This window comes from Apteryx mantelli, chromosome 33 (genome assembly GCF_036417845.1).
Source record: "Apteryx mantelli isolate bAptMan1 chromosome 33, bAptMan1.hap1, whole genome shotgun sequence".
Taxonomy (NCBI): Eukaryota; Metazoa; Chordata; class Aves; order Apterygiformes; family Apterygidae; genus Apteryx; species Apteryx mantelli.
Window position 1 is genome coordinate 3385757 of NC_090010.1, and position 13118 is coordinate 3398874.

General features: G+C 51.8%; 1 protein-coding gene across 5 annotated transcripts in view; it reads left to right on the top strand.

Annotated features, from left to right (window-relative positions):
- Nucleotides 1-13118, top strand: part of SARNP (SAP domain containing ribonucleoprotein) — a 40042-nt gene extending 26924 nt beyond the window's left edge. For 2 of the 5 annotated variants that reach the window (XM_067313998.1, XM_067314002.1), the window contains 2 exons: nucleotides 3469-3558; nucleotides 5418-7830. In XM_067313998.1, the coding sequence (XP_067170099.1) occupies nucleotides 3469-3558; nucleotides 5418-5459 (132 nt within the window). In that variant the 3' untranslated portion in view covers nucleotides 5460-7830. Of the gene's footprint in view, nucleotides 1-3468; nucleotides 3559-5417; nucleotides 7831-12997 lie in introns of those variants that run through there. The other 3 variants (XR_010886678.1, XM_067314000.1, XM_067313999.1) reach the window with 3 other exon arrangements.

Genomic DNA, 13118 nt, shown 5'->3' on the forward strand with positions numbered 1-13118 from the left:
TTCCCATGGTGCTGCGATGCTCTTGCTGCCAATAGCACAGTGCAGAACTGTGCCGGCACCCTGGGGTCCTGCGGATGAAATTAAAGGGTCAAAACTAAAGCTTTGCGCTTAAATACAGTGCAGCACAAATGTATTGGTGCACCTTGTATAAATGCTGTCATGCGTCCTTATTGCCAGCTCTCTGCAAAGACTTGAGCTTCTGCGCTTGGAATCCTTCATAAAAGCTTTTTTCCTCTCCCCCCCCCCCCCACCCCCCCTTTTTTTTTTTAGACAAACTACAGAATAACTATCGTGGAGCGAGTGTGGAGGGACCAAACCTAGAAATAGTAAGGTTAGAAAATAAATCTGACACACTGCCAGAAAGGTCAGCTTTCCCTGCAGATGCTGGTGCACCCATTTGCACGCTGGAGCATGGCCCTGGGGCGCTACCAGGGCTTGATAGATGCAGAGATAGCAGCGTTTTGATAGAGGTAATTTTCCTCAGATGGGTTTCAGCACCCCATGAATCAAAACCTGTCAGCGAGAAGCTAAAGATGGAGTGAAGTTTATTGTACGCGTGTTTGCATCTGACACTGTCATGCTAGGGGGTCAAGTGAGCGAGATCATTAGAACAGTGTTGATTTAGTACGACGGTTATATGCTTTCCCTGCAGGGCAGTGGTGGGGGTGGGAGGAATGGGGGTGGCTTACCGAAAAAATAAATAAAAACCTACAGCTCAGTACAGTCCCTGGGAGCCTCTTGTGCCTTTTTTTTTTTTAAAGACACAGTGCTTTTTTTTAGTGGCTTTTGGGCTATCCTCATGCCAGCAGGACTTGAACAACACAGTCGCCAATACTGATTTTTAAGAGCATGCTTGGACATTGCTGAATACGCAGGTTGAATTTTCTTTGTGTGGCCAGGGTTTGCGTGTGCATCACACTGCTACAGGCAGCAACTTTCTCTTTCCTTCCCTGTCCCATGTGTTGATAATTCTTCCCCACATATTTTCTTCGCAGACCTCGGGTTTCACTGCTTTTCTGGGGCACTGCTGCTTTCGCAAAGCTGGAAATGAAGGTCCTGGGTTGAGTGACAGCCCTGCGCTCAGTTCCTCTCCCTGCTGCTCACCCTCATGTGGTCATAGGAAAGACACTTACCTGTTGACCTTCTCCATCCTCATCCATAAAACGGGGCTACTGGGGTTGTGTAAGATAGGGGTAGTGACGGTGATGACCTTTGCCAATGACTTCAATATCAAATAACAGAACGGAGGACTGGCAAAATAAAGTAGGTATGTGAAGGTGCAGCTGTGTAATGATAGAGCTGTCTTGAAAAAAATCCTCCATAGTGGATTTCTGGGAAAGAAAGTTAAGCTGAAGACACGGGCAATCGGGCTTAGTGGGATTCTGCCAATGGGAGAACGTTTGCCGTACTGGTTAGCAGCAATTATTGCAATGAAGTGTTGTAAATGCACAGAAGGAAGCAAATGTGCTGTTTGGGCCATGACTGCTGGTGGCTTCCTATGGAGCCAAAGCTTGTGAGAACCTCTGTGTTTTCAATTAAAACTCTTTAGTTGTCCCTGTTGCCACAACACATGGCAATGTCATAATTAATATTGCTAAGCTGGTTGCTGTGGCGTCGTTTATGTAAGATACTGACCCAGCAAGGTTGCCCCGCTGCTTGCGAACGGGGCGCTCGGTGTCGCTGCTTGTCAGATTTGGCTGTTGCACCCATGATATCGTTCAGTGTGTTTTATGACCTTGATCTTAAATGGATAAGTGTCCAGCTTGATTCCTCTGCTTGACTAACTAATTTCAGCTTACTCAGGTGGATTATTGGGATTAGGAGTATGTTTTCTATTCTTTTTTGGAAACGGTGCCCTTGCGGGTTCTTGTTCTGTCTTGTGCAACTTTTTCCGAAACCAGGGCGTGCTGCTGGTACCTCTGTCTTCCAAGAATGCTAAATGGCCATGGGAAGCTGCGCATTGGAGTAGCGCTTCTGGGGATTTGCTGGACAGTGGTTGGGGCACCTTTCCTCTCGCCTCTGCAACGATGGCCGGGTTCTCCGCTCGCCGTAAGGAGCGAGAGTCTGTGCATGGGCCCGGCTCTCCAGGAGAACGAAACGTAGCAGATGGGGTTATGGGCGGTGAGAGCTGTGAAATGTACTTAATGATAGGGGGGGAAGGAGGAGAAATTATAGGAGTGCAGCTAAGTAACCAGACAGCCTTAGCTGTAGAAATGGTCTGAATGAGGGCTGAAATAGCCAGAGCTAGAAATAAACCCGCAGAAAATGGATGTATTGAGGCTTTTATGGGTAATGATGGGTTTGGCTATTACTGGTGATCAGGACATCAGTGTGGGTGATGGCAGTGGAGATAAAAGCATCCAGATTTTATGCAGAAGCTTGGGAAACGGGGACCTGAAGGCTCTGGGAAATGTTGGTAGAAATTTGCTCACTCGGGCTAGAAAGAAATGAGATGAGGCTTAGGAAGATAGTGAGTGCTGAGCTTCCATCTCCAAATGAAAATGTTTCCAAGAAACGTGGAATCTGGTGCAGTGAACAGGAGATCACCTCTTGGAGAAGAAATAGGCTCTGAGACTTCCCGTCCCGGGAATGTGTGGCTGGGCCTTTGGTCTGCTCTGCCCAGGCTCCTCCTGTCACGGTGGTCGTCAGCTATTCCTTCGAACCACCCTGCCACTGGTAGCCAGATGCATCGTCCAATAGCCGTGTATACGTGTCCTGGCCCGTCTGAGATGTGTTGGCATATTGGTGAGCAGAGCTGTAATGTCAGAGCCAGAGTGGGTTGTCTGCTTTGGTGTTTGTACCATGGAACTGACAGTCAAATTCCTACTGTCCTGTTCCAGAAGGGCATTGAAGAAGGCCCTTGTGACTGCTGTTACTTCTCCCAAATCCTTCCTAGACCACATCTAGGCAAAAGCGAGGTTTTGGCTGTGGAGTCTGAATTCCTTCCTTGACATGTATGCGCACCTATGCCATACGATAGTAGCTACAATGAGCAACTGTCCCTTGCTTTGCCCTTTCGTCATGCTCAGGTTTGATTGTGAAGAAATTCCAAGCAAAGGTAATATAGCGCTGTAAAGATGGACAAGTTCGAGGTGGTATTGGACATTATTTTAGGAAGCAATTCTACAGACTGTTAGATGAACACTGCCCCTGCGTTTCTTTCTTCACTGATTACTGCTGGAGGCGTAGAGGTTTGGACAGAGCCGCCCTCATTAGCTGAAGTGCTCTTGTGGTGCTCTTCTCTAGCAGCCGTGCAATAAATCCCTTATGGACGGTGCACTTTGCCATGGCAGATAAGAAGCTTGGTCAGCTCTCAGGCATCTCTGTTGTCTTGCTCCAACTCTTTTTCTAGCAGGTGGTCTGTAGCCGACTGCAGGAAGACTGGGGGTAGGAGGAACATGATTTACCATAAAATGAGAATTTTGAGGCTTTGCCAATAAATTAAATCTTTGTCCTTCTTTGTGCCAGAGTGAAGAAGATGAGAAACTGAAGAAGAGAAAGGAGCGGTTTGGCATTGTAACGAGTTCAGCTGGGGCTGGAGCTACAGAGGACACAGAGGTAAAACACACTTTTCTGAGAGAGTGGGGAGTGGCTGAGAGCACTGAGAGGAGAAGTGAACGTCCCAGGAGGTGGCACTGTGACTCTGCACACCTGGGACTTCACTCTGCTCCTGGGTCCCCTGGGCTGACTTGGGGCTGACCCTATAGCTCCCACAGTCGCTCACCCTCTTTTCCTTGGTGATGAGTGCTGAGCTTCTGCCGTCCAATCCGATGTGGTTTTTCCCTGGCTCCTGCTGGAAATAGGCCGCTTCGGAGCGCAGCAAGCCTCAGGAGCATGCCAGCACTTGTTAGCATCCAGCTCCTCGTCTTTCAGAATGGCACAGAGGCTTCCCGAAAATGCAGGGCGCATCTGCTCTGTTCCAGTTTTTCGCCGCTATTTTCCCACCTCTCACTTTGTCCGCATTGACGCGCTCTAGCTGTTTCCCTTCCTTGTACTTTATATTTCCCTCCGTCCTGGATGCTTCTGGGATCCTCTGCTTCACCTTGGATGGTTATTGTAGGTCTTCATCGATAAATCCATGGAGGCTCTATAACATAATGAGGATGGAGACATTGACCCTGTTCTGTGCTTTTCTCCTCCGTGCTTTGTTCTGTCCCCTTGGCACGTCTGTCCTCTGTGTACTTGGCCCATCTTTTAAATTTGTAGCCTCCTCAGGGCAGTGACCTGGAGTTTTGTGTAGTTTTAGGCTTTCTTCAGGTTTGTATTGTTCCAAGCCACCACGCAGACTGGTTTGCTCTGCTCTGCCACGGGAGTTGCTACGTTTGTTGTCTGCGAGTGCCGTGTACACCTATGGGGCTGCACAAATAGTGCTCTAGCATAAATCAGCCCGAGTCGAGTACCCCTCGCTTGCGCACAAAGGGACCCCTCCTGGATGGGGATTCTTACGTTAACAAGCAAACGGCAAAGGTTGCAGGAGGGCGAGCTGTTGGGTCTCAGAAACTACTTAACCAGATGGCTTCTGGATTTGACATACAAGAAGCGTTTTTTGTTTGGCTCCTAAGAGCAATCTCAACAATTCAGGTGGGGTTTAGGGGCTTTTTTTTTGTTTTGTTTTTAGTTTACTGCAAAATGCTGCCCCGAAAGAAACAGTGAACGGCGTTCCCAGCCTTCTGCAGAGCATGGGAGAATGAGCCCCCTATTCGGTCCGAGTGGAGGGGGTGGCTGGGGGTGAGGGATTCCATGCTTTTCCGTTAGGTCACTTATAGATTGTGCCTGGAACAAAAAGGTCTTTTTACTAGTATTGTGTGCACTCAAATGCACCTTTCCCCTGGAGATTCTTGATTAGGGCTTCTGTTGCCCCCAGGCTATTTATCCTGCTAAAAATTAAGATTTATACGCCCCTCGTGTATCGGCTTAAAGGCATATCTGAGAGACGCAATAGTATATTTAATGCGTTTTAGTGTGTCCCTCTCACCTTTTCCATGAATAGAAGAGTGTTAACCCTTTGCCCTTTTACATTTCCCACCTCCCCACTGCCTGGAAGGGTTTCTAGGCCTCTAAAGTAGTCATTGTTCCCAGCTCAACCCTTTTGTAGCGCGTTGCCAGCAAGATGAAGTGACTTCAGCAGCACTGTATCTCAGGCACTGTATATTTTTGCTACTTGATTTTTGGGCTCTGTTTGTTTGTTCAAATGCCAGAATAAAAACTTCATAGCTCCTTGCCAAACACGGGTATAAAACATTCTCCGAACTAACTCTGTGTCAGTGTGCTCAGGAAGGGGTTGGAGCTGCCATGCACTGGTGTTGTGATCCGTACCAAACTTCTAATAAATTCTCCATCAGGTTGTGTGAGATTGTAAAGAACTTGTTCACTTGTTTCTTTTTGGTTTTGATTTTTCTTGTAATTCCTCTTTGCAGGCAAAGAAGAGGAAAAGAGCAGAACGCTTTGGGATTGTCTGATGCCAGTCCGTTTTAGCTTCAACCCATTTGCAGTGTGCCTCTTGAGTGCGTGCATACTCTTTTTCTCTTTTCCCCACTTTCCTCTCACTCCCACACTCTTTCTTTCTCTAGATCTTAGTGATGAGTAGACAGGGAATCCCCCATAGTTGTATGATTGTGCTACTTATTTTTTCAAGTTACAAAGTTTAAAAAAGAAAAGATGTAGAGCAAAAAGAAGAAACTGTTCTTATTGCATCTTTGGTAGCTTGGAGTCCTGTGATCTGGTTCTGTTTTCCAGCTGCTTGTGTGGTCATTTACAACAGCTCACACCGGGCACATTGTCCGTCTGGATTAGATGGAGAGTGTCCTGGTGCCCTCTGAACGCTGCTGGAAAATGTCTGTGCCAGGTGCGGGAGAGAATCAAAATCTGCCTGTTAAATAGATGGGCAGATAGAGCTACTATAGGACCTAAAGTGTCCGCTATATGATGAGAAAGGGAGAAATGTTCAGGAATGAAGACAGAGCAGGGTTTATTGTGCCCTTGGCAGTTGCTTTTCTGGTTTGAGAATTCAAGTTATGCTGCTAAAGCAAGGAACTGTTTGAAGCGTTGCTCTGTTTTGTCCATTTGTTTCGGTACCGTTTCCATCTCTCGGACTGCCCTGGTCCTCTGTTCCTTTACCTTGAGAAAATGGGCCTCAAGGTTCAGCTGTTTCGCCTTCTCTTCCCAGCAGCTAGGGTGAGAACACCCTTCATCTCGAGAGCACAATGCGTTAGCCACGTTCTGCTTTGGATCTCTGGCGTTTTACCTCCTAGCTCATCTGAGACCCATCAGGCTGAATGTCAGGGAAGGGCTTTCTCTAGGATATTGTCTCATGTTGTCAAAAATGGAAGAGTGGCATTTTTGATAGCCAACGTACAGGGCAGTTTCAAGACTGCTTTTCTTCCCAGGGTAAAGCTAATGGGAAGTTGTCAGAGCAAGAATTGCCAATTAACCTTAAATCAAGACCGGTGTCCTAAAATAAGGAGGAAAAAAGCAGCAATGCATTTGCAAATAGAGCCTGTTCTGACTGCTTCATTCATCCGGCCTCGTTAGGCCCTCTGTGGCTCGTGGTGTTCCATACACGTTTTCCAGATTCCCTTAAGGTCAGTGATACATTTCTCTCCTTTAAAAAAAAAAAAAAAAAAAAAAAAAATCTGTTTATTCTCAGGCTGGATTTTATTTTGTCCTCTTCTTGCTTCAGAATAACTCTGTCGAGCTGGATAACTCAGACATGCTGAAGAAGCCTCAGTCTTCTCCGAGCTGCCAGACAGTGCAGGAAAGCTCCGGTGTTATCCTAGGACCTGTGTTTTAAAAGTGTGGAATTCTTGGTAGCTGTGTAGGAACACAGTTCCTTCTGCTGCGTTAACCGTAACCGTTTCAGTGAAGTTGCAGAAAAATTGGCCAAGTCACATGAAAGGCAGCGTTGTCACAACTTGTTAAGTGCTTTTAGTTGCTTTTAGTATTTCAGACGGCACCTCTGTTCTTAGGGAGCTGTGAAGAACAATTCCTCGTGTTAGCCTGCATAGGTGGAAGAGGTGGCAGCGGTGGGGAAGTGTAGGACCCTGAAGCCAGCTGCTGTTTGATCAGCAGTGCTGCGATAGTGAGGGAAGCGATCTGGTGCCCTTTCTTCTGCCTACCTAGAGAATGAGTTCCACCTGCAAGCGTACATTCCTGCTACATCTTCCATCTTGCACAGTGCTTTCCCTCACACTAATACCTCGGCCCCCGGGTATAAGCAGAAATTTATATATCTTCTTGGATTTTTAGATGGGCATTTTGGCCGAAATCCTGTTGTCTGAAGACTTGCGTCCTCAGATTTTTATTTCTGACCGTAACCTCTTGTTGGAAAGATGTTTGCATTGTCCATGCTTGGTTCCTTAAGACGCTAGAGAACAGTGGACGTGTCTACAAATCAAGCTTTTCAGAGGCTTATACCTGACTCTTAATAAGCAATAGATATATATTTTTTAATGTGGCAGTCTTCAAACTGCTTCTGTTCCATTAACGTTTGCAGTCTGACTGCATGTGTGTGCCCTCAGTGACTCTAAGCAATACCTTGGACGTTTGTTTACTTTCCCAAAGGGCAGCTAAAAGCCACGGGGTCCGGGTTACGTTGTGTGTCTTGGGTTGTCAGTGGCTGAGTGAATCGAAGCTCCCTTGCTCTTTCCTGGTTTAATGTAATAACTTTATTCTGATTGTTTTTTTTTTTTGTATGTCAGATTTTGTAAGATGTATTTTCTATTTGGCTCATGATCTTTTTGCTCGTTATTTGCTTGAAATGTTTTGTAGTGTGCCAGGGCAAACACTGCATTTCATTCTTGGTTTCATAATAAAACTGCTTCTTTAAGGCAATTCTGGTATCTGTCAGTTTGATGTATGGTGTAACCACGTTCTTCGCTCGGGACTGGAGCGTGCCTCCGGGATGGAGCTGGAGCAGACGGAGCGCCGGCCCGCTCTAACTTGCGCGTCGTCCTCGCCCCGTGCGCAGCGCAGACCTGCGTGCGCTTCCCCCAGCGCCGTGGCCGAGTCTGCAGCGTGCCCCCCTCGTCGGGGTGGGCTGGAAAGCAGATCCCTGCGAGCCTGGGCCATCCCCACTGTTTAGGAAAATTGCTAATGTTAACTTCTTGTGGCCTTGGCAAACTCTTAATCTCCTCTTGCCTCTCTAAATTGACCTTGTTGTTTCATTTGGATACAAAACTTCTTGCTTCCTGCTGACCTCATTAAGCTTCGCGAACTCTAAAGATCTTGGGACTCTACTGTAACTTAACTGGTAATACATCAGGGCTGTGTATAAATAACGGGATGGTTGCTTCTTTTCATTACTGATGATTTGGATGCTGTAAGCCGAGGGTAATTACTAGAGCTTAAGGGGGAAGGGTAGACGGGATAGATATCTTCTGGAGTCTTAGGCTTCTTGATATCTGGTTATTTCAAGTACCTCCTTGTGTTTTAGCTTGAGAGTTTTAAGTGATGGGAAAAATCGGGATGTGCTGTGTTGTGAGAGCTCCTGCTGGTCCAGAACCTGTCCCAAAGTCGCAGACTTGTTGTTACTTTTGTAAATACTGAGGCACAGAAGGGTGAAATGACCCTGCAGAGTTTGCACTGTATGGCTTTTGGCAGCGTTTGGTGAAGGCCTGTAGGACACAAGCCTCAACTTTTGCTCTGATGGTGCAATTTCATCACCTTCCTCTTCTTGAGCCCTGAGCAGAACCCAGGAGCCCTGACTTCGCCGCCTGCACCTGTCAGTTGTCCTGGCTTTCCGCACTGGTGAGCAGAACCGCAGGCCCCGGCTCTCAGCTCTGCTCTCTGCCTGTAGGAACCGTTTCTGTCCTGCCTTCCCGACCCGGAGCAGCGCGTCTGCCTGTCCTCTTTGCTGGGGCACGTGCGCGGGTGGCGCGTCCTGTGCCCTGGATCAGGCTCCTCTCTTTACGGAGCCCCTGCGTCGTCTCTGCCCCTTCCCTCCCTGGTAGACCTCCTCCCTGGGGGCTGGTAAAACTACATGTGTATGTTCTCCCCGTCCCTCATTCACGCCGTCTCCTCCCCTTGTTCTGCATGAATTTCCTTTGGCCATGGTACCAAAATAACGCTGAACTCTGCTCCGCTCCCTCCCTCTTTGCCTCCACGTAGATGCGTCCCTGTCCCCAGCCCGCTCCAGCAGCTGGGCCCACCGGGGCGATGGGGCAGCGCTGCCCTCGGTCGCCTTCCCCCGCCGTGGCCCGTTCCCCGGGGAGGGGTGGGGGGCTGTTTTGCGGAGGACGCTCAATCTTCTAAACGCTGGGCTTTCCCCTCCTGGATGTAGGGGAGAATCATTCTAATCACAGTGTGTTTAAAACACCACCTAATTTATTTTTCCTCTCCAAGCTGGGGGCTGCTCGTGACTAATTTGGGCTGAATAGGCAAAGAAAAAAAGCAGCGGGCACACAATGAGCGGGGGAAAGTGTGGGAAAGCGAGCGAAAGAAAAGGAGGGCTGGGGCTTGCAGCGTGAGAGCTGGTAATGCCGTGCAGTGCCCAAATTCAGCATGAAGTCACTTTTCACAGCAGACGCTTGGGCTGTAAATGCAAGTGGGACTATAGGTCAGCCCAGTGGGGGGGACCGGGGGGGTGGGAGAGGGAGAAACGGTGGGTTTGCACAATGTGAAGGGGAAAGAGGAGGTGGGGTGAGGGAGCGAGGTGCACGGGGGGTGCGTGCATGCTCCACCGCAAACCGGTGCCAACGTGCGTTCTCCCCAAACGCGCCGTCCTCTTCTTCCCAACGGCCTCTTGCCCCCAGATCCTCTGTGGGTGGGTTGGAAGCATCTTTTGTTTAAATTCACGAAAGTAAGGAGACAAAAGAGCAGAAGTGTGTTTGAGCAAGAGGAGGCAGGGACTATAACGGATGCGTTTTCAGATTTCTTTTCCCCCCACCCTTTCCTCAACTCGCTGCTCTTGCCCTGCCACCTTCCCCCAGGGCAGCGTCGTGGCCCGGCTGCGGAGCCCCCCTCTGCCACCCTCTCCACCTGCGCTCGGCGCGCGGGAGCCCGTGAGCTTCGCTGACTCTCCTGGCCCGATGTCGTCGTTTCCCACTGCTCGGAGCTGGGGCCCTGCGCTGGACCGGAGCGTTTCTCGCTCTGCTTGTTCCTGTAGCGGCTGGGTCCGAGCGGTGCTGAGCTCAGCTCTGTCCTGCCTCTCGCCGTCCTCGGGCTGAGGTGGAGACGAGGATGTTGCAGCTCGGGGGCTTGAGGAGACCTGTGTGTTGGAGCGTGGCCGTGCTGGCTGCCCTAGGACTGTCCTTCCAGGCCAGAGTGGATCGTTCGGGCCCCCCGACTCCCGGCACAGCAGGAGTCGGGGAGGTTGGCTCAAGAGGTGGCCCGTGCTCCGGAGGAGACGCCGAGGGGCGGCTGTGCTGGATCTGCTGCCGCTTCCGTGCAGGCAGGGGTGAGTGCAGGTCCTGCTGCCTTGGCGGGGGCCGAAGGGAGGGGTTTCGAGAGCAGGCTGCTCCGCATGGTGGTGGCCTCTGGGGTGGCCGCTCATGTGAAGACCGACCTTCTCTTTGCAGACTTGCAGCTTTCATGGCTCTGCCTGAGGAACCCAAGCGTTGACCTTGCTTGGCTGGTTGCTCCCGGCCCGTGTGGCCTTTCCCCAGCAATGGTAGGCTGCGTGCGAGAAGCAGGAGCGAGGGCTGGTGGGCATCGTCGTCCCTCTGAGCAGGTGCCCCTTCCGTGCCCAGCACCCTGCGGCTGGGCTGTGGGGAGGGGAAGGTCCCGTAAAAGATGTGTTCACTGGGCAACAGTGAACCAGGACTGGTAAAGTCTTATTTGCATGCAACTTGCTGCCCTTAGCCTGAGCTTGGGATGGTTTGGGGGCCTTAAGGATCAAGTGTAAATCCTGTCCCCGCCACCGGCTGGAAATCCAGCAGAGCCGGCTTAGCCGCTAGCGCCCAGGGTCTGAGCGATCCCGTCTCTTGGGGGCAGGAAAGCATCGCCCCCCACGGCGGGCACGGCCACTGCGCTCGCGGGACCGCTGCAGCAGCGTGGCGTCCCGCGCCGTCTCCGGTGGCGGGGGAGCTGGACTGTGCCCAGCGCTCCTGGGTAATGGCCCCGTTGCTGGCATCTCCCACCAGGGACGCGGTGAGATCGGTGGATCTCCGCCAAGCTCCCTGTTGATGGTTTAATTACTGTGAATGTCGCATGTGGACGGTCTTGTTAGGCAGCAGAGGGGAAGGTTAGGGGAGCCGTATTACGTCCTAGCGCGGCTGCGGGTGGTCGTCCGGATGTCCCTGTCCTAATTTGTCCCCGCGAGCCCTGCCCCCGCACCCTGGCTTTCGGAACTAGGTCAGCTGATGGCCGGGGGGGGCAGGCGATGTGGGGTGCAGCCCGGCGGCCTCGGGGAGACGTGACCGGAACAAAAGCAGGCGCTCATTAAACTCTTGGCATCTTCCTCCGAAACAAACCAGCCAACCCAACCGGGGACCTCTCCGCTGAGAGCGAGCCCTCCCAGCGGCCTGCCGGGGGCGGCCCCCTCGCCCTCCCCGCGGCGCCCTGAGCCCCCAAGGGACCTGGCGACAGCGCTTAGCCTGGAGGCTTGGTCACCGCCAGCGCTGCGGTGATGCCATGGACCGGTGCCCCAGGCTGCCTCCTGCAAAAGATCTTCCCGTTTGGCCTCCATGTCGTCTTCTCGAGGCCTGGGAAGCTGGGGCTGCATTAGGATATGGGCTGTCATTGTGTTTGGTATTTTGTGTCGTGCTTCGTGCTGACCTCTGGGTTCTGGTTCAGTGCCGATGCCATAATGCAGGTCCTGAAGACCTCCTGCGAGGTCTTTTATCCAAGGAAAAGCTGCCCAGGAAAGCAAAGTCCAGAGATGACAGAGCAGGCAGTTGTTTTCCCCCAGCAGCAGCTCTGGCTTTGGAGGGACCTGGCACCTCGCCCTCAAGCGCAGCCAAGACCTCAGCCTTGCTTGGAGCTGCTTGTGGCCCCAAGGTGAGCTCTGAGTGTGGATGGACCTAGAAGTCTCCAAGTGGAGCAAATGGGACCCAAAGCAGGGCTGAGGGCCTGGCAGAGCAGAGATGAAGAGAAGGGTGTACGGCTGGAGGTGGAGGGAACGGCAGAGGGATCGCTGCCTGCCTCCAAGTGTGTCTTCAGGCCTTCAGGACCCTGGCATGGGGGGAGCGAAGGAGCAAGAGAGTGGGGAAACGGCAAGGCTCCGTGGGGCTGTTGCCGCAGGGCCCTGGGACCTGGCTGACCCAGGGGGTTGGCGCTGGAGCTGAGTCCTTATGGCTGATCCTCGCTTGTGCCAAAACTTCCCCCTCGTCTCTGCAGCCCTGCACGCTGGTTCCTGCACTCTGCTCTCCTTCCAGCCTGCTGGTGCGCAGCCCCGTCGGTCTCATGGCCAGTGACCCCGCCAGCCTCCGGTTAGCTGCCTGCACCCCCTTTCCCCCCCCTCCTGCTGATCACAGCTGTAATTAGCTGTGACATTCTCGGCATACCTGCAGCTCCTAATGAGGCTCCATAAAGGCTGCCCTGATCTGGTCTCCTCCGGCACTTCGGGCCACTTGTAAATCTCAGCTTTACAATTTTGAGCTGTGCTTGGAGGAAGCGGTGGCCTGTGGGGGGGTTTAAGGCTCTTATCCATGGTGCGTATATGTGCAGGGGGAAGGGGCGGCAGGGGGTATGGCTCTTGCCATCTCCCGTGGCGCTCGAGGCGGTTAGTCCCCGTGCGAGGTGTCTCTGGCACTGTCCTGCGTTCGCGTGCTCGCTGTCCCCTCCTTGGCATAAACCCGCGTTCGTTGTTCTTAGCAGCTGCCTGAAAACAGCACGAGAGGCCGTTCAGCCTCGGTGTGAGTCTCAGGTGGGAGCCGGTCCAAAACCTCCAGCTCTCTGCAAGAGAGGAGGACAAGGAGCCTTGCTCTGCTGCAGGGCGCAGGCCGCCCCTCGCGCCTGCTGGTGCGATGGGGGCATCTTTCTCCAGCGGCTTAGGGTAGATTTTTGTGTGGTTGCCTTCTGCTGGGCTCATCCTCAACTTATCTTTCTGTGTTGTTTTCAGATTGCAAAGAGAAGCGTTTATGGAGGGCTTTAAAAGGAGAGCTGGGTACTGCGTTTTGGGTCCCATCTGGAATATAAACCCAGGAATGTCCTCAGCAGCGAGTGGTTCTGAGCCGGGCACG